Here is a 25,755-nt window from a genome sequence, read left to right on the forward strand (position 1 = left end):
GCTGCCCCTCCCTGTCCCTTTCGACCCCCATGCTATTCTAGGTTCAGTTTTGCCCTACAGCGCTGCCAGACCACAATGGTTCTAAGTACGTAAGGTATGGGAATTTCCCAGTCTATGGGGAAAAAAAAAATACGTCCACCCTCCACTGGCAGTAATATCCTTTTCTTTCCTCCCCTCATGCTGCCAGAAATACATTCCGGGGGGTGGGGGGGACTCGGGGAGGCTTTAGAACAGAAGGACGGTGACGTCGGCGCGTGACCATTGTGGAGCGGTGGTGGGCGAAGTTGTTTATAGGCTTCTCGGCATTTGAGATCCTTTTCCAGGAAAGGGGCGGGGTAAGAGATTGCGATGGCGCGGCACAGGGCGCTCGCGCGTTGGAACGTTGTAGTAGTAGCTGGGGGAGAGCGCGCGGAAGGATGTCAGCTGCGGCGGGCTGGATCGGGGCCTGCTTTCCTTCGCTGCTGTTCCTCAGCTTGTGTGCACGCGCCTGGACAGGTGAGACTCGCCGCTGTTTTTGCTTTTTTTGTTAATGATGTTCTCGATTGACCTGGGCTGCTTTAAGGGCCGTCACTCGGCCTGTTGCATTCTGATATTTGCAGCATCCGTTGTTACAAATACCACAGTACAGCGGGATGTAAATGCTTCAGCAGCTACAGTGTGCGTTCAGCAGGAAATGTTTTCTTCATATACGTCTACATAGATCAGAAGGCTGGCGGCATGAGACGTTACTTCTATTTTGTACTGTTTTTTTTTTTTTTAATTTGGTCTCTTTGTTTTGGTTTTCAAAAACCGAGAGGATGGGGTACGCTGAATGCGGAGAAGCCGATGGGCATTGAATGGGTTTCTTCGTATTTAAGGCAGGCTTATTTGTAGCGGCTTGCTTGCCTTATAAAAGCTAGAAACAGAGAAAAATGATGGCTTATAATAAAAGACTGTATGGCTATGCACTATGCAGCCTGTCTAGCCATGCCATCTCAGTTCTTATGCACTTGTTCCTTACTTTTTTGAATTCAAATGCAGTCTTTGTCTCGTTCACAGAGGCTGTTCCGTGAATTGACCACCCTTTCCAGGAAGAAGTATTTTTCCTTAGGTTCAGAGTCTGTCCGCTTTCACCATCATCTTAGGACCCCTCATTCTCAAATTGAAATTTTACTTGAACTCCTTACGTCTTTTTAAGCAATCGTAGAGCCAGATTAGGTCTAACATTTCCTTAAAAGAAGTTGCGATTGTAGCTTTTTGAGACTGAGCTCAATTTTAAAGTGATTCTCCAAATGTAGGAGGTTGATTTATTTGTGGTGGGGTTGAAAATGAAGACAAAATTCAAAAAAGCCATGGAATAAACACAGGACTTCCCTATATAGAATTAAATAACATTTTTAAAGAATAAAAAAAGGGGGGCCACAATGGGGAGAGAATACATGGGCCTCAGTTGCCACCCGCAAGACGGGGGGGGGGGGGAAGGGGTGATAACCTACACAGGTACAACTTTGGCAGCCTTTCTGGGTGGGGTGGACTGGATAGGCCATGCCACGGGCGTAGCCAGACTTCGGCGGGAGGGGGGGTCCAGAGCCCGTGAGGGGGCACATTTTACCCCCCCCCTTTTGACCCCCTGGTGCCGCTGCCCCTCCCCTGTTCCTTTCGACCCCCCTCCCGCTGCCGCCAATCCTCCCCCGCCAGGTACCTTTGCTGGCAGGGGTCCTCAACCCCCGCCAGCCGAAGTCCCCTTCAGCTCCGGTCTCCGAGTCTGGCGCGTTCGCTGATCTGGATTCTGTTTCTGTGAGTCCTGACGTCGTGCAGGACTCAGGTAAGAAACAGAGTCCAGATCAGCAACGCACCGGACTCGGAGACTGGTGCTGAAGAGGACTTCGGCTGGTGGGGGTTGGGGACCCCCACCAGCAAAGGTACCTGATGGGGGGGGGGGTCGAATGTGGTGGGGGAGGTTTGGTGGCGGGAGGGAGGGGGTGAAAGCATGGGGGCCAGGGCTGAATCTGCGGGGGCCCAAGCCCCTATGGCCCCACCTAGCTACGCCCCTTGTCCATGCTAATCTTTATCTGCCATCATTTTACTATGGTGAGTCACCAAAAGATATATAGACATAATAATCACTGTTTACTAAGGTGCATTAGTGTTAACATTTTTTTTTATTGAGTTTACAGGTTAGCGCATGCACTAACCATATAGGTGCCTGTAGGGATACTGTAGGCACGTACATGGTTAATCAGCATTAAAAATGTTAACTTGCTTATAATGCTGCTTAGTAAACAGGGCCCTAAATGTGTTGGAGCGTAATTTTTATAAGTAAAATTTGGCAGAAAGTGTAACTGCTCTGAGATGCTGTGCATGTAGAAGCCAGCTCTGTGGGTGCTGTGGACCCCAACTATTGGGTAAGCTCCTTTATTGTGTCCAGGGAAGGGTAATTTGTTATGTTGGTACCCCTAATTGTTTTGAAATGTTGGTGCCTTTGGCTGTGCATGAATAACTTTGACAGTAAGTAAAGAGTTGAATCTATTTTAATTGTGGTTCTTTTCAAGGAAGATTGATGAATTTTAATATAGTCAGTGTTGTGGCTAACCCAAATGCAAAAGTCATAGAGCATGTAAGAATTCATCAATCTCATAATCAGAATTATTTGTAGAAAAGGTTTAAGGACTTGTCAGTCTTTGGTCTGTCTGATTTGGCAATTTGGATATCCAGTTAATAGAGATGCCACCTCCCAGGCAATACACCAAACCTTCCTCCTTCCCCTGGCTGCAAATTCTGGCAAGGTATGAAGTTAAAGCGGTGAAGGTGACACATATGATGGACTCTAGTAGATTAAAACATAAGTTTTTTTTCAAAAGTATATCCAATGGACTTGACACGAATCGAATCGTGTATCGGCTACAAAGGCCTGCCTCAGCAGTCCCTTCAGTGTAGAAATGTTTAACTCTTTAGAGCATCTAAGATCAACAAACCTTAATTCAGTTGTATAATCGCCAAAGCGAATGGCACAATGCACAAGTTTCAACAAGGCAACTTGGGAGTTTAGAAACTTCAGTTTTACCATTTGAGAGGGAGGAAGTTTGCAGGCAGATATGGCTGTTTATCTTCAGAAATTCCCCAGCCCCTCCACCATCTGTAGGGTGAAACTGTGAGTTATATTTATTGGATGGAGCAGCTTCACTGTATGCCTAACTGGGAAAAAAAAATCCAGGGTCCCTTGAAGAGTTTCAACTGACATGAAGTTATACCCACTTTGGGGAGGTGGGGTTAGGGATTCAGGAGGTTCTTGCTATACTCAAAGCTTTTTTTGAGGTTTCTGTATTGTTTGGGGTTTCTCTCCTTGTTTTTGTATTCTGTACTTTGCTATATGATGTTATATTTAATTAGGTCATTTTGACAGTGTTTAATAAAAACCTCATTAAAAAAAAAGCCCCCCCCCCCCCCCCAGTGCAGCTAGCATGTTTGGATCCCTTCCTCCCCCTGGTGTCGGTGTTCCTGGGAGTGGGGAATCCTGCACCCACCCTCCCTACTTGTACAGCAGCATTACTATTGTGATGTGTTTTGTTTTTTTTGGACTGGGGGGGTGGCAACTTGCTAAAAAAAAAAAGGTAGTCGAATTAGTCTCTCTCGCAGATTTGCAATTGCTGCTGTGTTTCTTTTGGCTTCCTGTGTAAATATTGCTGTATACAGAGAGAGAGAGTAGTTGCACAATGACTGTTTACGCAGACCACTGTCTTTTGTGCCTATTAACAATTTATAATCAAGACGTTATTTGAACATCACCTTAGAACTTGGTTCTCTGGATTGGAGGTAAAGCGCTTTTATTTTATTAGGAATTTCTGTACACGTGTCAAAACAAGTGGAAAAAGCAATTGTATGATAAAGCAATAGGAAAAAAATACCATTTGCTGTTCAAAGTCCACATCAAATGAGGAGCAGAAGATAAGTGGAATAAAATCTGGGAAAAAAAAAAAAAGCCCGTACCTTTATAACATGCCTACTACGTAGGTAGTCAAAGATGAATACATCTAATCATTAACTCCCATATATGTTATCTTTTTATATATTGATATCTAACAGCAGAAAGAAAATGTAAGTTTTTGCTCAGTAATAACTCTCCCAAGTGAGCATGACCAAATATATCATTTACTGAACATTGAGACATGAAATAGTTAACATGGGAAATTAAGAAAAATGTAGCACCAGTAGAAAGCAATTTTGACTTATTTGACATCTTTTTAATTTATCTGAAAGCGTCCCATATGTAGATATAAATATCATGAAATCAAAACTGAATATCATTTCAATTCCCTCTGCAGCTCCTTGTGACTCTGGGCAAGTCACTTAATCCCCCAGGTTCAGCATACTACTTAAGATTGTGAGCCCAAACAGCGATGGATAACAAAAATCAGACTGGTGGCTGAGATGGAAAAACTGACAGATTGCAGAATGGGGAGTTTCGATCAAGAAGCGGAAGAATGGGTGCTTTTAGAATGTATACTGGGTGTAGAATGAAAGCTGTAATTAGGAGGGTCAAGAAGCGGGGGGGGGGGGGGTAATTGGGGAGAATGGGAAAGGGGTAGGGAAGTGGGTTTACAGGGGGGAAAGGAGGGCGCATATGGATACAAGGATGGCGGGAGGGGCGGTTGGGGACTTAAAATAGAGAGTGGTTGTACTAGAACAGTGAATTATATAATTTCTTAAAGTTTATTGTTACTGGTAACTTGAAAAATATGTACTGTAACATGGCAGGTTCAGAGGAAGGTTGAAGAAGTTTCTTTGCCTTTAGACCATGGATCTGATGTTCCTCTGTATGGAAACTCATGTCATTCACTTTCTGACCCCTTGGAGAAAGGCGAGCATCCTCCTGAGGAGAGTGATGATACCATGGCTAGGCTGTTCTGGAAAGAACTGCCATTCCTCATTACCAAGGCTCTGGAAGTGCTTAACATCTCTTCCTTAACCCCTTAGTTTGGAGGTTACTTCCCACCCTATGATGTCATACACAAATACGTCCTAAAGCATTTCATATCATGCTGTGATGCAGATGCTTATCTTGGCGCAGTGGGAATCCCCTGATGCTAGATTGAAGGTGGCTAGAGCTGGATTGAGCTATGTCTCGGCTTTATCATCTCCCTGTTCAGGAATTAGAGTTCTTATGTTCACCTAAGGGTGGACTCTGTGGTCACCACTGTGACGCTGTTGAGGGGCGAAATGGTTCTTCAGGATGTCCAGGACTGAAAGCTAGAATTCTCTCTCATGCTCTTCCTTTGAGGTGGTGGCATGTTTACAGGCTACAGTTTGTCTTCTATGCTGCCAACATTTGCTTGCGTTGGGTTCAAAACATGACTATAGCTGAGGACTTGGTACAGTTCCTACCTTCCCTTGAGGCCAATTTGTCCTATCTGATAGATTTGTATATGATCTACTTCAGGTCTCTGCTAAGGAAATGTCCTTGACAGTCACAGCAAGGTGTTGGCTTTGGTTCAGGCATTGGGCGGTGGACACAGCCTTGAAGTCCGGGCTTGCATGCCTCCCATTTCATGGAAAACCTCTCTTTGGTGAGGATTTAGAGAAGATTGTTAAGGATTTAGGGGAATCTAAGGGCCAGTATTTACCAAAGGATAAGTCTAAAGCTCCATTGCATTCTTTTGTCTTGTTCCAGGTTTAGAGACACAAGACATCACAGGCCATGGAAGTCCAGCTTCTTTCAGAGCCCATGCACTGAACAGAAACATCAAATGGGGACAGATGGCCCTCGTCATCTAATTCCAGAGTGGTCCCAGCAGCCTGGGCTGCCCAGTGACAGGTTGCAGGCCCACTCCTTGGGGGTCCTCATAGGAGGACATCTCTCCTTGTTCCTTGAGGAATGGGCCAAGATGACTTCAGATCAGTGATTTTGGATGTAGTCAGAGATGGCTGCAAATTGGAGTTTTACTCGTCTGCTCACTATTTTATTTTTCTTGGATTCCCCATTCAAGGCTTCCGTCAAAGTTCTGGTGGTCAGGAACATGTTGAAAGATCTCAGTCTGTGCTTCCTGCAAACAGGGGCCAGGTCGCTATTCCTTCTGTCTCATTGTTCCCAAGAAAAGCAGGTCCTTCCATCCAGTGTTTGACCTCAAGCATGTTGAGCAGAGCTCTCAAGGTCAGGCACTTCCATATGGAAGTTTGCGGTCTGTAATTGCATCATTTCAGCCTGGGGGGGTTCTTACCTCTCTTGATCTCAAAGAGGCATATTTCCACATTCTAACTTTGCCTCCTCATCAGCACTTTCTTCGTTTCTCTATGCTTGGGGAACATTTTTAGTGTTTTGGTCAGTGCTCTATGGGCTAGTAATAGCCTTAAGAACCTTCTCCAAGGTGATGGTGGTAGTTGCGTCCTTTTTGTATTTTGAGAGGGATGTGCCAGAAATCCGTCTGGACAATTGGCTGAATAGGGCGTCTTCCTTTCAAGAAAGCATGTGGGTGACAGCCAGAGTGGTCAGTCTTCAGTTGCTAAGTTGGGTGGTCAACTTCAAGATCATCTGACCCCCTCCCCCCAAATACCTTGAGATAATTTTCAATACTTGGGCAGGGAGGGTTTTCCTCCCGGAGTCACAACAGCAAAAGATTGTGTCTCAAATGTCTGATCTACTCCAGCTCCCTGCCCCTTGGGCACCATGACGTCCACTCTGGATTTCTTTCCTGGGCGAGGTTCCATATGCACCTACTTCAGTTATCACTTCCTCTTGGGTACTAGACCTCTACATCCGCTAACTATCATCTCAAGCTTCCTAAAATTCAGCATCCATTGGTGGTGCCACTCAGAGGAGAGGCATCTCCCTGGCAGTGCTGGACTGGGTAATAGTGACCAGAGACAGCAGTCTCTTTGGATGGGGAGCCCGCTGTCTGGGCCAAACTGCCCAGGGTCTCTCTCAGGTAGAAGCATCATGGCCAATAAACCGCTTGGAATTGAGCGCCATCAGGAATGCCCTATAAGCGTTTTCTGCCCTCTTGAAGGGCAAGGCTTTTTGTGTCCTTTCTGACAATGCAATTGTGGTGGCCTTTGTCAACAGACAAGGAGACAGAGTTCTCCCCTAGTACAGGAGGTGCAGCTTCTCTGTCAGTGGGCAGAGATCCATCTCTCCTTACATTCAGAGCAGCGCACATAGCAAGCATGCAGAATATTTAAGTGGATTACCTTAGCAGCAGTCTCTTAATTTCAGGAGAGTTGGAGCTCTCTGAGGAAATGTTTTTTTCTAATATCTCCCAAGTGGGGACTTCCCATCCTGGACCTGATGACCACAAAGAACAATGCCAAAGCTCTTAAGTTCTTCAGCAGATAGGAGTTTGGCTCTGAGGCCATAGATGCCCTTCTCCAGCCATGGCCAACCAATTCGGTTTTCTGTGTCTTCCCTTTGTGGTCAGTCGTAGGCAAAGTACTCAAGAGGATCTCTCGCCGTCAGGACCCAGTGATTCTAGTAGCACTAGATTGGTATGCAGACACAATCTGACTGCAGATTGCTATGTGGCTTGACAAATCCATTTCCTTAGAGTACATTTTGGCTGGGAGAGCTCCACCATTGGGTCATAGGACACATTCCCCCAGTGGGCAGGCTACTTCCTTTGCAGAGTTGTAGGCTATTTCTGTTGATGAAATCTGCAGATGTGCAACTTGGTCCTCCTCAGCACACATTTTCTGAAGCATTACAATGTGGGTGTGTTAGCCAGGAGGGATGTGACCTTCAGTGCTTCGATCTTTTTGGCAAAGATTGCCATGTCCCACCCAACTTGAGGTTCTGATTTGTATTTTTTTTTTTATATCCCACAACGCAAGTCTCTGGATTGATCTTTGGGAAGTAATGGAATGAAAAATTAGTTCTTAACCTGATAATTTTCTTTCCTAGGCCTGTTTCACTCATGTAGACTTTTGGATTGGATTTTGTTTGTTTGCAGATGCAGTGTAGCAGTTAAAAAAAAAAAAAAAAAAAAAAAAGGAAAGATTTTGGAGGTTCAACAGATATGAAACCTATGAACTGTATCTCAGTCTAGTACTGAGGGCAGCACCCTCTACTGCACTTTGTGTGCTCTGTTGTTTCCTGTTCCAGTTTTTCCATGTTTCGTTGTTTCACGATTATTTTTGTCAGAGGCAGGAGATTTTAACTCTGGTGTTGTGCTTTGTTATCGACAGTACTGAAGGGGAAGCTGCTGTACAAGATCCTTTTATGACAGAGCTCTTTCATTCTATCTCCACTTGCTGGTAGATGGATATCCTATATAATAATTCTCACCTCCAACAGGATGTGCTTGGGACCGTGCCTGCCGGAAGTGGTCTGCTAGGCAGGCACGCACTGACCTCAGTGACATCAGTGACAGACAATTTGGCAAAGCAAAACAATCTGAGTGCTGGCCATTAGGACACAGGGTTGATAGGAGAGTTTTAAAAGACTGAAGGAACCGAAAGTGTTAAACTGGAGAAGGGGGGGGGGGGAGTTGTGAATGACTGAAAGACATGCAAATTTGGGACAGGAAAACAATCTCAATGCTGGCCATTAGCACACAGGGTACATAGGAGAGTTTTAAGACTGAAGGAACCAAAAGTGTTGGGGGGGGGGGGGGGGGCAAGTTCTGAATGAATGAAAGAAATGAAAATTTACGAGAGGAACACAATCTGAATGCTGGGCATTTGTACACAGGGTAGATAGGACACTTTTTTTTTTTTAAATGAAGGACGTGAAAGTATTACATCTTGGGGGAGGGGTGAGGAGGAAAGCGGTGGGGTATCCGGATACTGGGCGTTAGGGCCACGGGGGTACATAGACTTTTGAAAGCTTTAAGGAACCCAAAGTGTGGGAAGGAGGAGGAAAAGGAGGGGAGGGAAGGGAACGGGGTGAGGGGCATTAGGAACAGGGGAGGGGGCCCTGTGACACACTCTCATTCTCACACACACACTGTCACACACCCGCACATTCACTCTGGCTCTCTCTCTCTCTCTCTCTCTCTGTCAAACATACACACTCCCAGAAAAACCTTGCTAGCGCCCGTTTTATTCGTTCCAGAAACGGGCCTTTTTTTACTAGTAACCCATAAGTCTCTGAATTGATTTGGGACTAAAGGAAAGAAAATGATCAGATAAGAACTAATTTTTCTTTTTCTTACTTTCTGATCTGTACTATATCTAATACAGTGTGTTCTGTGTAGGAAGTCAGTTTTGTGCAAAGATGGTAGTATTGTAGATAATAGCTGAGTTGAATTCTCTATTCTAAAAACTCTTTAAAAAAAAAAAAAAAAAAAAAAAAGCCAAATCCAGAAGCTGGATGAAATTCTCCCTATTCGTAATGCCCTTTTCTTCATCATGGAAGAATTTTGTAAATGTAGTTTGCCAAAAATACACTGATCTTATATATATACATATTCTGTGTGAAATATCTGTACAAATAGAGGCCTAAAATGGAACATGCCCAAAATAGATAGATAAAGGTCAAACTACTTATGCCACAACCCCAGCAATTCTGTGATGCTCTCTATGAATTAGTCATCTAAACCCACTAGCACCAATCAATCCCTGTAACCTACCCTCATTATGAAACATTACAGTCTTAGTGTCATTCTATACACAAGGATTTATCCCCACAGTGAAACTGTATGACCTAAAAGCTGATGTAGTAAACTGTGCCGATGTGGGCATCAGTATTAATGTACGTTACTTAGCTTCCACATACATCAGTTCAAAATATATGTAAAATAAGAAATTAATGGAAAACAGACGAAGCAGATACGTACGTGGAAAACAATATTTAGGTAATAAATATAGATAAATTAGCAAGCCCGACCCAGGCCATGTTTTGCCCAACTGGGCTGCATCAGGGGCTAATGAATATCTGTATGATCATATAATCCCCACTTGAATATCTATTTGTTGCACTCGCAATTGAAACGCACACCTTGACAGATGACACTTCACGAAAAAGAATCGTTCAAAAGCCGTGAGTCGACAAATGCCACCATAAAATTGTGTTTTCCACGTATGTGTCTGCTTCGTCTGTTTTCCATCTTGGAGTTTGCAGATCGATTACCCTGTTGTTTTCATAAATAAGAAATTAATTGCATACGTACGCAAATCAGATCATTACCTAGAATAAATGGTAAAATGAAGGGCATTGAAACTTGCCACAGACTCATTACAATGAGAAACTTAACTACATTTCACTATAAATATAAAAGAAGTAACTTGTTGGTGAGGGTTTTTTTTCTGTCCATACACATGTGTGGTTGGATGCACAATGTACAGAGCAGGAGTAAGGGGCCTTGAAAGTGGAGCCAGGCCACAGTACCAGAAGTGAGAGCCCTGTGGGAAGTAAAGTTTCAGGGAGCCTTGGCCAAATGAAGAAGCTGAAGCCTTTCCCTCTTCCCCACCTGGTAGTTAATGTATGCAGGTTTAATCAAACATATAAAGGCAAGTGACTGTACTCACTTGCAAATGCGCAGTACAGACTTCCCTTTTTGTCCCGCCCTTGCGTCAAGATGTCATGACGTCAGAGGGCGGAACAGAGAGGGAAATGGAGTCAAATTGCCGCTGCTGCTGCCGTCTGGAAAGGAACATCGCGTGAAACAACCTTCACCCTCCCCCCCATCCCCGCAGCTCCCACCCCTGTCCTTATCGGGCCCCCTGCACTGACCTTTCAGCGCCTCTCACCTCCGTGTTCCAATTTTTCCCAAACATCTGACCAAAATGTTACAAGAGTTGGACATTCCAACAGTAGGTGTGTGAGGGTTCCAGTTTTGTTTTTACAGGACCAACACAAATCACAACTAGAGGACCCAGACAGTTTACTCTTTCTAGGTGTCCAGAGGGCCCTGTGACTAAAGTTTAACATGCTTTAACGGACATTAGTGTACGCTAATGCCACATGGGCCATACATAGAAAATAGGACATAATAATCTATATATATAAAGGCACTTTGAAGCCTCAAGCCGGAAACTTGAGGCGCCCGAGATATCCGGTTTGGCCTGCAGGCTCCAGTCACTGTAGCTCCGCCCTCGCGTCAAAACACGATGATGTTGAGGGCGGGGCGGCCCTCGCGTCAAAACGCGATGACGTTGAGGGCCCTCGCAACCACGTCACTGAGGGACGAACAGAGGAAGAGGAGAGGTGTGCAACTCGGAACGGAGGCACGGAGGGGGTGTCTGCAACTCGGGAGGGAGGACGGGGGGGGGGGGATTACCCTGCTAGCGCCCGTTTCATTTTTTCCAGAAACGGGCATTTCTTACTAGTAATAATAATAAAACCTTCTTGCCTTTTTTTTTTTTTCAACCAAGTATCCCCGTGCTCCAATCAGCAGAGATTCTGAAATGGACATTTTATTAAACAATGGGATAAGGAGTTTTGAATACAAGAAGAACAAAAAAAACAAAAATCCCAATGTATACGAAATTTCCATTAGTTCTATTTTACATTCCGTCATCTAATTTTACAAGATTTCTCCCTTCCCCCCTCCCCTTTCATACGTCAACAATCTTAAGTGGGGAACATAAAATGCATTCATAATAAAATCCAACTTAACAGAAATGGTTAATAACAAATGAGTAGTGATAACTAATACAAACATGCACAGGATTGCGAAAGTAAAAACAGTCTGCCCCTATTAGAATAAAACTTTATCCTTCCTCTAATGATCCATATGCACAAATAAACATGTGGGTCTTTAAATCCTTCTTGAACTGAGTAATTTCTTGGACACAACAAAGTTTCCATGGGCAATGCATTCCACAAGTTGGGGCTTTTAACATAGAATATAGAAGGTCTATATTCTTCCAGGTAAATGTGACACTGTTTGTTACCACACACTAAGCTTTAGTAAAAGGGCCCCCAAAACAGAGTTTGTTCCTCAAAATCAAAGAAACGACAGAAATAAGTTTGGGATAAGTTGCAAGGGATTTTTGGGTTTCAGGACTCTTTTCTACCAAAGTATGTCATCTGGATGTCTATTTGCAGAGAGAGATAAACTGCTTTTTGACTTCTTGGTCTCTATTGCGTTGAAATTTAATAATATCGCATTGGAAAGACAACTCTCCAGTCAATGTCATTCTTTGGTGGAATTGGGTTTTATTGTACAAGAAATATGAGCAGCTTTCAGCGACTGCTATCCCTGGGTCTCACTATGGTTCTCAGAAATGGAAACTCATCAGCTGTCTAGTTGTATTGCCTAATGTTTGATCTCAGCTTCCTGTATAGCATTGTTTTGTATAAATTGTTGTTTTTTTTTCCTTTCTCTCTTTTGTTTGTTGTATTATTGAAAACCTCAATAAAAACATTTAAAAAGAAAAAAAGAAACGACAGAAATTTGGTAGGCATGAATATGCCATAGTACAGTTCAGGGGTGTAGTCAGACCTCGCCGGGAGGGGTGGGGGCCAGAGCCCGAAGTGGGGGGGCACTAGCTGCCGCCCCCTCCCGAGCCGCTGCCGCCACATTGGACGCCCCTGCTGGCCTGCCGACGACCCCCTTGAACCCCCCTCCCCCACCGTCGCCACCCGCCCCGCCGCCACATCAGATACCTTGTTTGCTGGCGGGGGTTTGTGATGGAGAATAATGGTTTCTTGTCTTATAGCTATGCAGATGACATCACCGTACTCTAGTTCGGAGATTGATACCCTTAAAGTTAGACAAATGGATGCTTTACCACAAGCTAAAAGTCAATAGAGACAAGACCAAATTTCTGCTAATCGATGATAAACCAAAATTTATTCCTAAATCTATCTGTATCAGTCATGCAGTACTCTAAATGGGGTCTCATCAGAGACTTATACAGGGGCACTATCACCTCTTCTTTTTTTTTTTTTTTTCCCTGCTGATCATTTCTCTCCTTATGCAGACAAGCATCCTTCTGGCTTAGACCGTCGATTTTCTACCTGTTTGGCCATCTTAAGGTCATCCAACACAATCACCCAAGTCTCACTCTTCTTTCGTACACAGAAGCACTTCACCCCCTATATTGTACCGTTTCCCTGGATTCTTGTAATCCAAGTGCATGACCCTGCATTTCTTAGCAATAAATCTTAGTTGTCTATTATCGGACCATTCTTCAGGCTTTGCCAGATCCTTCTTCATGCTATCCACTCCCTCTGGGTACCCACCCTATTACAGAGTTTGGTATCATCCGCAAACAGACAAACCTTACCTGACAGCCCTTCCGCAATGTGCATTCATTCACAGACATTTTACTTTTTTATTTTAAACTTTTTTTTTAAGATTTACTTTATTTATTAACTTTATCATGTTACCCAAGATCCTTCTATAATACTAAATGTTTATTTCTTACATATCTCCATTATTCATGATATATTGTAAGCCACATTGAGCCTGCAAAAAGGTGGGAAAATGTGGGATACAAATGCAATAAATAAATAAAATATACACTTCACCACGTGTTTGTGCCTTTTGGAAATAGGGTATACAGGTTCATATACTTTTATCGTATTTATTTATAGTAATTTATCATGTGCTGTCTTAGTAATAGTGTTGTTAGAAGGACAGTTCTGGATTTCATTCTCTATCAAAGAGATACTGGTTTGGTAAGCCATACAGATTTCCACACAGATAATTTTGGTTTGTGGTCACTTTGTAAACACACATGCATTTTATACATTTTACACTTATTTGTTACACAAAAATGATATATGATTCATCTCTTTTTGATTACACTTTTGTTCTATATGGTTTAACATTTTGATTATTTTTGCACATCAAGTGAATGCAATCATGTTTATAATCTTCTTGATTATATTTGTATATTAATGTATATCATTGTTGCATATGACATTACCCTTTTTTTATATGCATGGACACTGGTAAATTTGACGACTTTTTGATTATTCTTTGACTAGTAAAAAAGCCCCGTTTCTGATGCAAATGAAACGGGGGCTAGCAATGTTTTCTTCTGTGTGCATGTGGGAGTGTGTGTGTCCCTGCCCTCTGGCCTCTCTCCCCTCCCCCCTCTGAGTCCTTCACTGTTACAGAGCCAGCGATTTGATTTCGTGCTCTGCTGTTTTCCTTCACTGACTGTGTTAGAGAGGGCGGGGCAGACATTCATAGGGAAACCGGATATCTCGCCCCCTTCACACTTCCGGCTGGAGGCTTCATAGAACGTTGGTTTTGCCTTTTATATAGAGAGATTATTGTATTTAATTTTTAATAATCTATTGTAGTAATGTTTTTTTTTGCCAGACTCCTGAGGTAGGCATTTTTCTGCTCTGAAACACAGCCCGTGTTGTGTCGCTTGCATTAAAGATTTCAACATTGTTCCAGTCTTGATGGCTGTTTTGTGCTTTTTTTTTTTTTTTTTTTTTTGCTGTTTTGGTTTGTGTACTTTTTGTACCTTCTCTTTTGCAACTCTCTCTCCCATTGCTATTTCCTCTTCAGCTGTCGTGCACGGCCTGGGCTCTGGCATCACAGCTCGGTTCCTCAGCAGTTCTGCACTTGCCTTTTTTCATTTTATCTGCTTGTCCATTAGTCCCATCTGTGGCATTCGTGTTGCAAAGAAACAGATGAGCACGCAAAACTAAAAACCATAAGCACATTTTTATTTTATTAGATAAAAATATAAACCTTTTGTTTCTTTCCTAATTCAGATTCTAATACCCGGCACTACAGCATCTGCTGATCCCAGTCAGTGAGTTTATATTTCTAGAGCTGCTTCTTTTAGCCCCAGCAATGAATCAGGAGAAGCCAGAGTTATAATAAATATTTTAGAAGTATCTTTTTTTTTTTTTTTTTTTCTTTCCTAAGTAACTGAGGAATTTCTTTTAACTCATGAATGGGTTTGTATGATTTATTGAAAATCTATAATTTAAATATAATTGCAAGTAAGGTTGGATGTAAAGTCGTTCTGTTTCCCAATCTCATAGAATGTCTCCTGTTTTCCTTCCATGAAAAGAATTCAGTTTACTAAGGGCCCTGTTTACTAAGCTGCGCTAACTTTTTAGCGCATGCTAATGATAGACACCCATTATATTCCTACTAGTAAAATAGGCCCGTTTCTGACACAAATGAAACGGGCGCTAGCAAGGTTTTCCTCGGAGTGTGTATGTTTGAGAGAGTATGTGTGAGATTGACTGTGTGTGAGAGAGAGAGAGTGAATGTGCGAGTGTGTGTGTGTGACAGAGAGAGAGTGAGACTGCTGGGTGCGAGTGTGTCTCCTCTGTCCCCCCTCCAGCCACCCAGCGATTCTACTTTTTCCCTTGCCCCCCTCCAGCCACCCAGCGATGCTCTTCTCTCCCCTGCCCACCTCCAGCCACCCAGCGAGTCTCCTCTGTTCCCTTGCCCCCTCTCCAGCCACCCAGCGATTCTCCTTCCCCTTACAGCACTACAACACCCAAATCTCTGCCCCTCCGCCAATCGCCCAACCTCCGCTGCCGTGCACAGCTCAGCATGCACGCTCACTGAACGGTAGAGCCAATCGCCGCCGTGCGCCCGCCCACCCACCTGTGGTTGGTCAGTGCTGCGTGTGACGAACCCGGAAGTACGCTGACATCACTTCAGGAGATGGATACAGCTTTAGAGAGAGCACGAATGCTTCAAGGCTTCACTTTCTCAGCTTCAGAACGTTGGAGGTGCATTTTATTATATAGGATGGGTGTGTCTAGCGTTAGTGTGTTCTATAAAGTTTGCTCACCTACAGCGCAGCTTAGTAAATAGGGCCCTAAGATTACAGCAAAGAATTCCAAACATGCAGCTACAAAATCCCCGCAAAAATATTGTTCCCCTAATGTCTGGGTGTTTTCCTCAGCTCAAGAGCCATAAAATCAAAACTAAGGATAATGTAAGAATCTTACCTTTTAGTTTACTGAATTCTTTTCCTGCATTTTGCTAATTTTTAATCGTGTATGTTAACTATCCCAATCAAAACTGTGGCTGATATGGGCTATGCTTTTAAATACATTTTTGGGGCTAAGCTGTGCTGTACTTGGATATTATGAACCAAAATAGTCTACATTAGATAACATAAGTGACTAGTGGTGTATGTCCTGTTTTGTTTTTGTTTTTTCACTTTCTTAGCATCTTTTTTTTTTTTTTTTTAACCTTTTCCCTATACATTACTAACTTGCTCTTTCCTCCTTGCCTTCTTCCATTCTCTCCACCCCTACCATACACATTTCTCCTGTTTTTTTTGTTTTTTTTCTTGTTTCAGATCAAGGGAACCCGGCGAGACCTAAGAATGTTCAAGTCCATGTAGTGAATTCAAACTTTACTTTAAAATGGGACTGGGATGGTAAATGTAATGTGAAAGACTGCAATCTGACCTTTTCTGCTTATTATCACTTGTAAGTTTATTGCCCTTTCATCGTAAAAACAAAATGGTGAGAAATTAATTGAATAATAATCCACTGCTTACTAATATATTGATAGTCTCAAAAACCACACCGGCCGTGAAAAAGTGTCGATATAAGGTAAGGGGAAAAGTCTCAACAAACTGTGGCATAAACACAGTAGTTAATTGCAAACAGTAAAAAGTCATCATTGACAAAAAAAACCCCATTTTGTCTTATTTTTTTTTCTTTTTCATATTGAATTCACTAATCAAACAAAAGCAGTATTATTATTATTATTATTTATTGCACTTGTATCCCACATTTTCCCACCTATTTGCAGGCTCAATGTGGCTTACAAAGACCTGTTATGGCATCGCCATTCCAGGGTAAAAGATACAATTGGTGTTACGAAGAGACCAAGGAGGACAAAAAAGAGTTAAGCAAACAGTTATAGAAAGAAGACATTCAGAATAAGGGTGGAGTGGTGATGTGTTATAGTTAAGCTGTGGATTATCGTGGTAGGCCTTGTTGAAGAGAGAGGTTTCCAGAGCTTTGCGAAAGTTGGTTATTTCGTTGATTGTTTTCAAGTTAGTTGGTAGTGCATTCCACAGCTGTGTGCTCATGTAGGAGAAGCTGGTCGCATGTGTTAGTCTGTATTTTAATCCTTTACAGCTGGGGAAGTGTAGATTAAGAAATGTGCGGGCAGATATTTTAGCATTTCTGGGTGGCAGGTCCACGAGGTCAAGAAGAACTTTCCATATCAGACGTCCTTATGCATCAATGTCCTTAAGAATCAAATAGACGAATTTATGAGGACTTATCTTTATAAGTCCGCATTGAGCCTGCCATGAGTGGGAAAATGCGGGGTACAAATGTAACAAAAAAAAAAAAAAATATATATATATATATCGTAGACTCCAGCTTGTGTGATAATTCACGTGTGGTCCCAACGGTCCCGTTTCGCATTGCTTCCTCAGGGAACCACACCGCAGAGCGTCAAAGTTTGAAATTGCTGGAAACGGAACAAAACATACGTTTTTGATGCACAAGCAGCAAAAAAATTTTTTTTTTTTAGATAATAACAAATAGACACAATGTACTAGTTCTAACATTTGAACGCTGGAGAGCACACTTTCCTCTAACCGCTCACATCCACGGGGCAGGAAAATGCGGACTTTAAACCTACATTTGTCCAATCCAAAGCTGACACGTCATTCGCAATTGAATGCACACTGGCCTATCAGCGGCTATCTAAGTGAGCTGCCACAGACGTCTGTCAAAAAAGCTGCTGGCGTCTTACCTTAAAACCGGTGACAAAAATCAACTAAATACATTAAATAGATGTGAGCGGGGAGAGGGAAGTGTGCTCTCTAGCGTTCAGATGTTAGAACCTAGTACATTGTGTCTATTTGATATAATCTAAAAAAACAAAATTTTTTTGTTGCTTGTGCATCAAAAACATATGTTCTGTTTCCAGCAATTTCAAACTTTGACGCTCTGCAGTGTGGTTCCCCGAGGAAGCAATGCGAAACGGGACCGTTGGGACCGCACGTGAATTATCACACAAGCTGGAGTCTACGATATAAAGATAAGTCCTCATAAATTCGTCTATTTGATTCTTAAGGGCATTGATGCATAAGGATGTTTGATATAGAAAGTTCTTCTTTTTTTTATTTACTGTTTTTGTTTGATTTAGTGAATTCAATATAAAAAAGAAAAAAGACAAAATGTTTTTTTTTGTCAATGATGACTTTTTACTGTGTGCAATTAACTATTGTGTTTATACCACAGTTTGTTGAGACTTTCCCCTTATCTTTTATAGACACTTTTTCCCACTGCAGGTGTGGTTTTTTGAGAAATTAATTGAAACAAATGATGTGATCTGTTCCTTTCTATAAGTCGCTTTATTTAGAATTCCTGTAGCATTAATTGAATTTTGCTGTGATTTGTGTCTTGTTTTGGGGCTAAGTATATTGTGTTTTTAGGGTCTTTTCACCACCTCCCCCAGATTACCTGCCAAACCCAATTTGGAGAGACAAAAGACCCATCTAGATTATAGGCTTGAAATATCAACTAATGAGATTCCAATGTATTTCCTCATATAGTACAATAAGATAGAAATGGCCAATCCACAGATCTAGCTTCTCTAGATTCTATTCCTTTAATTTACTATTGATGTCATGATAAAGGCAGCTGTAATTTATTTTGTCCAGTCACATAGTCAGCATGTGTTCTGTTTTGGCACTTTTCAATTTGTATAAAATGCTTAGAAGTGGTTCAGTCATTCCATCCAAAGGTGCAATAAGTTTCAGCATTGTCGTTGTGTACCATTTGGACCCACTTGGGAAGGAAGGTTGATTGTGGTCCAGTTTGGTACACTACTAAAAAGATAGGCAGCAGTTAGTTTGTACTATTAACGATTCTCTTAAGCTTGCTCATTCTGTGATGATTTTATTCATTGTTTTTTGACCAAATAGTTTCCTCAGGACTGTTCCCTTGCAACTCCAAGTCAGTCAGAACCTGGTCTGGGGTCTGGTGCTGTGATCCCTCATTTGAAACTACCCAGGGATTTTTATCCCTTATTTTATATTCCCCCCCCCCCCCCCCCCCCCCAACATACCTTTTCTGATCTTTACAGTGATGGCTGTAGACTAGGAACCAGACCCTCAGTATTCTTTCCAGAGCCCTGTTGCAGTATTCCATGATTCTAACCACTAGGTGTCACCCTTATGCAATATTTGATTCCCTCAGGCTGTAGATGTTGCATCTGGGACATTCCCAGCCCCAGCCAACCTGGGGAGTGGGAAGTAAAAGACGTGTGTCCGAGGGTTGAACCTGCAAAAGTCACCTGAGCCAGTGGGTTTGCACGTCCCATGTTTTCTTGAACTTGACACAGTTTTTGTCTGCATCTTTCTCATCCCTAAAGCCATTTCATGTGACCACCATGCTTTTCCATGAAGAAATATTTTCTGCTGTTGCTCTCGTGTCTGCTTCTTGGAGCCTCATACGGTGACTTCCTGAAGAGCATTCTTTTCTATAAAAAAAAGGTTTATATTTTATATGTGTGTGTGCATTTTTATTTGAGAACATTTAAAAGAAATAGAAAATCTAATCCATGCATTATTTTCATTTGTTATGTTGCGTACATTGGTAAATGAAAATCATATTCCTTGTCAGACCAGTCCAGACTAATGGGTGATCTCTATCAACAAGTGGATGGAGACAGAAGAGGAGTTTTTGTGATTTGACCTTAAAGGGTATTGTGCAGCCTAGAATGTTCAGTATCTGCTCTGTCTCCAGGCAGATCGTGGTTGAACCGTGCAGCTGCTCTATGGTGCCTTTCAGCCAGCTCCTGCCCCAGGCCCAGCTGGGTGTCAGTTGTGCAGGTGTTTCCTCTTGGAGGACATTATCTCCTTTACTGTCTACACTAGATGGGTCACAGTAGGCTCTGGTAGACTAAGATCTGTGACACAGAAACACTCATCCTCTCAACTTTTGCCCCTGTCAAATTCTTTTCCTGCGTTGCATCATCATGATGCTGAAAAAGATGTACTGTGGTGGAACCAGAGGCGATGAAAGTAGCGCAACCCAAGAAACATCCCCCAAATAATGACAGATTGGTGAAAAGCAGGTAATTCTTACTGCTCGGAGACTCCATTATCAGAGGCATTAACTTAGGAATACAGTTCAGGGGTTCCAACCTAGTGAAATGTCTTCCTGTATCTTCAGCTACAAGGTGTACAGACCAAATACTGAAAGTGATCCTAGAAGAGAGCAAGGCTTCAAACACTGATGTTGTAATTCGTCTGGGGACAAATGACCTAGCCAACAATAAATAGCAAGTCTACAGCACAGAGAGCATTCCAGAAGCTTGGGGAGGGGACTGAAGTCTTTGGTTCGGACTGTGGCTTTTTCTGAAGTAATTCTTACATGGGGGAAGGGAGAGGGAAAACTTCGCAAAACAGTGGAATTCAATTAGTGGCTTGAGACTTGGTGTAAAGAAGAAGGCTTTAGATAGATAGGAGCATGGGGTAATACGTGGAAAAATAACAGGCTGTACTGTAATGATGGGCTACATCTTTCTGTGATGGGAAAAAGGATCGTTGGGGAGAAATTCAGACAGTATGTTTCTAGACATTTAAACTAGAGGGTGGGGGTGACAAAAGGAAACAAGGGAATTCAGAAAGTCACCCCCAGAAGAAACATGATGGCAGAGGGAAAGGTCATGTAAATATAGAAAACGACCTAAACTCACAAAGCACATGGAAAGCAATGAGCACAAATGCTCATAGTCTAAGTAAAAAGGTTCAAGACTTGCATGCCCTGATGTTTGAAGAAAACTTGGATGTTGTTGCTATTACAGAGACGTGGTTCAACGATTCCAATGAATGGGATGTGACCATACTGGGCTATAATCTTTTTAGGCAGTATAGAGAGGGCCAAAGAGGTGGAGGAGTGGCGCTGTATGTGAGAGACAGTATCAGAGCGGCTGAAATGCGGGGTACCTGGGGAAAGGAAGAAGCTTTATGGATCGTCCTGGAAAGAGAAGACGAAACTTGTATCCACACGGGGGTTATCTACAGACCTCCAGCACAAACGGAGAAGTTAGACAAGGATCTGATAGAAGATATTCAAAAGATTGGTATGAAAGGGGAGGTGCTACTTTTGGGAGATTTCAATTTGTCTGACGTGGATTGGAATGTCCTGTCTGCAGAATCGGAAAGAAGTAGGGAGATTATGGATGCCTGTCAAAGTGCCTTGCTCAGACAAATGGTGACAGAACCCATGAGGGAAGGGTCAGTGCTGGATCTAGTGCTCACGAATGGAGGAAGTGTTTCCAGTGTCCACCTATGTAATAGTGATCATCACACAATATGGTTTGATATAAGGGAAAGGTGCAGTTCGGGACGCACGAAACTCAAAGTACTGGATTTCGGATGTACTGATTTTGATAAAATGGGGGAATATCTGACAGGGGCGTATCTGGACTCTGGCGGTAGGGGGGGCCAGAGCCAGAGGGAGGGGGCACATTTTAGCCCCCCCCTGCCATTTCCGGACCCCCCCCCGCCACTGCCAGACCCCCCCCCTCACCACCAATGACACTCTCCACCCCCTCCCGCCACCGCCAACCCTCCCCCGCTGCTGTCACTTACCTTTGCTGGCGGGGGACCCCAACCCCCCGCCAGCCGAGGTCCTCTCTTCCATGCAGGCTGCAAGTTGCAATGCTTCCTGTTCTTCTGAGTCTGACGTCCTGCACGTACAACGCGCAGGACGTCAGACTGAGTTCCAAATTCTGAAGGCTGCTATAAATAAGGCAACTGATCTTTATGCGAGGAAAGTAAACAAAAACAAGAGAAGCAGGAAGCCTATATGGTTCTCCAAACAAGTAGCTGAAAAAATAAGAGCAAAAGAGGCTTTGTTAAGAAATACAAAAGAACGTAACGAGAGGATCACGGAAAAGATTATTGGATTAAACTCAAAGAAGTGAAGAGGGAAATACGCTAGCGGAAGAAAAAATTGCCTTGAGGGTGGAATGAGATGGCTTCCCACACTGGAAGCAGAAGTTGTGGGGGTGGGAAAGGGTCAGTAATGGTAGTGGGAGGGATGTGATCAGAGGCAGCTATGGAGGACAGCTCCAGGAGCGCCAGGACCAGCATCAGCATAGAAGTCCCGAGGAATAGCAATATTGCATCAGTAGGTGAGGAGAGGGAGAGACTAATGGTGGGGAATAAATGGAGGAGAAGCAAGAAAATGACTGATCAGGGACTGCCTAGAGGGGGGAGGGAAACTGCTGGAGCCAGGCTGGAAGGAGAGAAAAGAGAGGCTGATAGAGATTGACTGGGAAAGAGGGAGAGAGACAAACTGTGGAGGGAACTGGCTTGAGGAGGGGAGGTGAGAGAGAGAGACTGGTGGAGACAGGAAAAGGATGGGAGATGGAGGTGTTCTAAACCTAGGATGGGAGACGGAGGTGTTCCCATCTAACAAGGCTGAACACAGCTCTTGCCACTGGCTTACCAGAGAAACCTCAACTGCTGCACCAGGCCAGTCACCAAACATCTACTCACAACTCCATCTTTATTGCACCTGGAGTACCTTATAGCTCAGGTAGAAGCTGCGTTTATGCAATCAAACAAAATTCATATTAAACGTAGGTTGAAGCTATTTTCCTCAACCTATTTCCAGACAAAATTTAAAATAACAGCTACATGCAAAATTTCTGGTTGAGTATTTGGGTGCGTTGCTGGCCACCAAAAAAAGAGCTGGTAGAGGGGGGTTGTATTGTCTGTTATGGGCATGCATAGCCCAATGCTCACCCTTTCTACAATGTCCTGAACAGAAAATATTGGGAGGGCTTGGATACTAAATTTTATATTAATAGCTAACTTCAAGAACCAGGGGCATGAGCCTCTGTGCAAAAATATACTTTCTTTTCCAGTTAAACTTCAAAGACGAATGGTAAAAATTTAGAACTGTGCATTGTATACTTTTCAACTACTAAATTATTTCTGAGTAGCATCTTTATACCTAAAAATGGTAAGCTTCTGAAACAGTTGTTTTGCTGATCCCTTTCCAGTAGTAAGCATTTATAAGAGTTCTTTGGGTTAACCTTACAGTTCAACAAATTATTTCTTGCTCAAGGGTCAAAAGAAAACCTTCAAGAGATTGGCAAAAGCTGTCTGGATGTCTCCGTGTCTCTGCTACCATATGTGATTTCTCTTTGGCAAAGCTGGATTTTTTAAAAAAGTATAAAGTGCGTGTAAAAGCTGAAGAGGGAGAGAGAAGCTCTGAGTGGTCCAGTGCTATCAAGTTTGTGCTGTATGAAATTGGTAAGATAGTTATAGTTTGATTTTTGAATATCTGCAATTTTAAGTTCCAGCTTTACCACCTTTGTTGCAGGGTTAAATATCGCTTTTGTGTGTGTTGGAAATTCACATGTTTGCATTTCAGTCCTTGTACAGTTGCTTTCCTTCCGTAGGATATTCCACTGTGGAGAAAATTCAGGAGAGTCGGCAAGTATCAGCTGGTCAAATGTTCAGGATGCTAGGCCACATGGCTTCAACAATACACGTTACTCCATAGCATGTCTCCATTTGAGGCAAGCTCAGTGGTCCTTATCCATCCAGTAGCCTTGGCCTACAAGAAATCTCCAGGATGTCGTCATATGTCGCCAGTCCTCTACAAGTCTCTGACTTGGTGAATGAACCAATCCATTCTGGCAAAAGAAATGCTTTCCAAATTCCTCTGACTTATGAAACTCTAAATACACATTACATTACGTTAAAGTCATAACACACTACAGAACCTGATTTTTCACAGACGTAGGCCATGTCAGTTTCCATGCAGAGGCTTGTTACTATCGGGGGTGTAGCTAGGTGGGACCAGGGGGCATGGGCCCCCGCAGATTTAGCCCTGGCCCCCTGCTTTCACCCCCTCCCCCACCGCTGCCGTCAGGTACCTTTGCTGGCGGGGGTCCCCAACCCCCGCCAGCTGAAGTCCTCTTCAGCGCCGGTCTCAGAGTCCGGCGTGTTGCTGATTTGGATTCTGTTTCTATGAGTCCTGACGTTCTGCACGTTACGTCGGACTCATAGAAACAGAATCCAGATCAGCAAACGCTCCAGACTCGGAGACCGGCGCTGAAGGTGACTTCGGCTGGCGGGGGTCGGGGACCCCCATCAGCAAAGGTACCTGGCAGGGGAGAGCTGGAGGCGGCGGGTAAGGGATGGGGTGGGGGTGGGGGAGCTAAAATGTGCCGGTTGCCGGTAGAGCAGTGTCTCCAGCCCTCCCTGAACCTGGGGGGGGGGGGGGACCGGAGGTCCACCGGACCTCCAGCCCCCGTTGCTCGGGCCTCAGGGTAGGGTGTTTGACAGATTTGGGCTTTTGATAGCCCAGACCTGTCAAACAAGTGCGGGAGGATAATTCACCCGCACTTCTACCCGATGATGAGAGATAATTGAGCTGCTTAAGAGCGCTGTTTGGAACAGCGCGGGGCTTTGATCATCTGCCTGTCAGTGGAGAGCCTGTCTGTAAACCTCAGCCACCTCCTTGTTCTTGGTTCTCCTTACTAACAAAATACATCACAATCTCAATCTGTTTGTGTCTGTTTTTATTAGATTGTAAGGCTTCAAGAATGATGTGTTGGCAAAATTATGTTTATACCTATTTTGCTATACAAATAATAATTATGTTTGCTGGGAAAAGAGGGGAATTGGAAAAGGAGTGTGTAAAAAAAAAAAAAAATGCTTTGTCCTTCCTAGCTCTAAGAGGATAATTTTCAAATAATTTTACATGGATGCCTAGATAAACTCCTCCACTAAAATTTGCTCTCCCTCTCAACAGATGAAACTGCTTAAACAGTGTAGATACTTTTAGCCATGTTGCAAAGAATTGGAGGAAGAGCAGGGCTAGAGGGAAATTCATGGGAACTTTAAAAATTGCCTTCTGCCTAATTGACCCTGCAACTAAAGGTTTACCTGTCAATTAAATGAAATTATTTCCTTCTGCTTTTTTAGCTGAAATTGGTCCTCCAGAAGTTCAAGTGAAAGCTGAATATAAATTAATAAGGATTAATATTTCTGCTCCTGGAAGCTCCGATAAAACACAAATGTGGGACGCATCAGATTTTAACTACCGGGTAGAATTCTGGAAAAACAACTCCACTGAACAGGTACAGCCCATTCCAGGATTAAGGGGAAATCCAGATGGAGGGAGAGAGAGAGGTGTTCTTGCCCATAATATGGACCTGATCCCTATCAGGTCCTTGATCCTTTGTCTAGTCTTTCAGGCTCCGATGCTCAAAACTCCGGTGCCGTTCCAAATAGCACCGTAAAAATACCGCTGGATCAGTGCAGAACAACTCCCTAATGCTCAATGCTAATGAGACGCAAATAACACATTGGTGTCTGTTTTGTACGGCCTAGATATAAGCGTTTTTGTATTTTGGTTTTTTTTTTTTGGCTTGGATGCTTTAAATTTAGACACAGGAAACACACGCCAATTTGTGCTTTTGCTTTGGTCTGCTGTTCCCACAACCAGTTCTTAAGGGCTTGCATGGACTTCCTTCTACTTCCAAAAGCAATTAAAACTAGCAGATTTTGCAGAAAGAATCATGAGAAATCCTCTCTTCCAACACCCTAACGCCTGCTCCGAGCTGGTGGGTGTTTTTTTGCAGTGGTAAGGCAGTTTTGTTTCAGGTGCTGTTTTCTGAGCATTGGGGAAGAATACAAAATGACCTCATTTGCATGTGCTTGCCTGGTGTTCTTGTTGTTTCCCGTGCTAGACCCCTCTGAGCATTCTGCATTGGTAAGTGCGGGGCACCGGTACAGCGCTAATGGCCTCTAGTACCTTCATTTGTGAGCATTGGGGCCTCACTTTCTCATACACATACAGCCAGCCCTGGTCCTTACCAACTTACAAGCAGCGTTTGCCCCCCCCCCCCCCCACCACACAGGAAGCAACTGTTCCCTTCCCATTAGCCAGCTTAATAC

General features: G+C 43.4%; 1 protein-coding gene across 1 annotated transcript in view; it reads left to right on the forward strand.

Annotated features, from left to right (window-relative positions):
- The first annotated feature begins 348 nt into the window (after positions 1–348).
- Positions 349–25,755, forward strand: part of IFNAR1 (interferon alpha and beta receptor subunit 1) — a 60,886-nt gene continuing 35,479 nt past the window's right edge. Inside the window, exons 1-5 of the mRNA XM_030202159.1 lie at positions 349–495; positions 16,150–16,282; positions 22,910–23,097; positions 24,781–24,935; positions 25,344–25,371. Of these exons, the coding sequence (XP_030058019.1) occupies positions 417–495; positions 16,150–16,282; positions 22,910–23,097; positions 24,781–24,935; positions 25,344–25,371 (583 nt within the window). The 5' untranslated portion in view covers positions 349–416. The remainder of the gene's footprint in view (positions 496–16,149; positions 16,283–22,909; positions 23,098–24,780; positions 24,936–25,343; positions 25,372–25,755) is intronic.

The sequence above is a fragment of the Microcaecilia unicolor genome, chromosome 4 (genome assembly GCF_901765095.1).
Source record: "Microcaecilia unicolor chromosome 4, aMicUni1.1, whole genome shotgun sequence".
Taxonomy (NCBI): domain Eukaryota; kingdom Metazoa; phylum Chordata; class Amphibia; order Gymnophiona; family Siphonopidae; genus Microcaecilia; species Microcaecilia unicolor.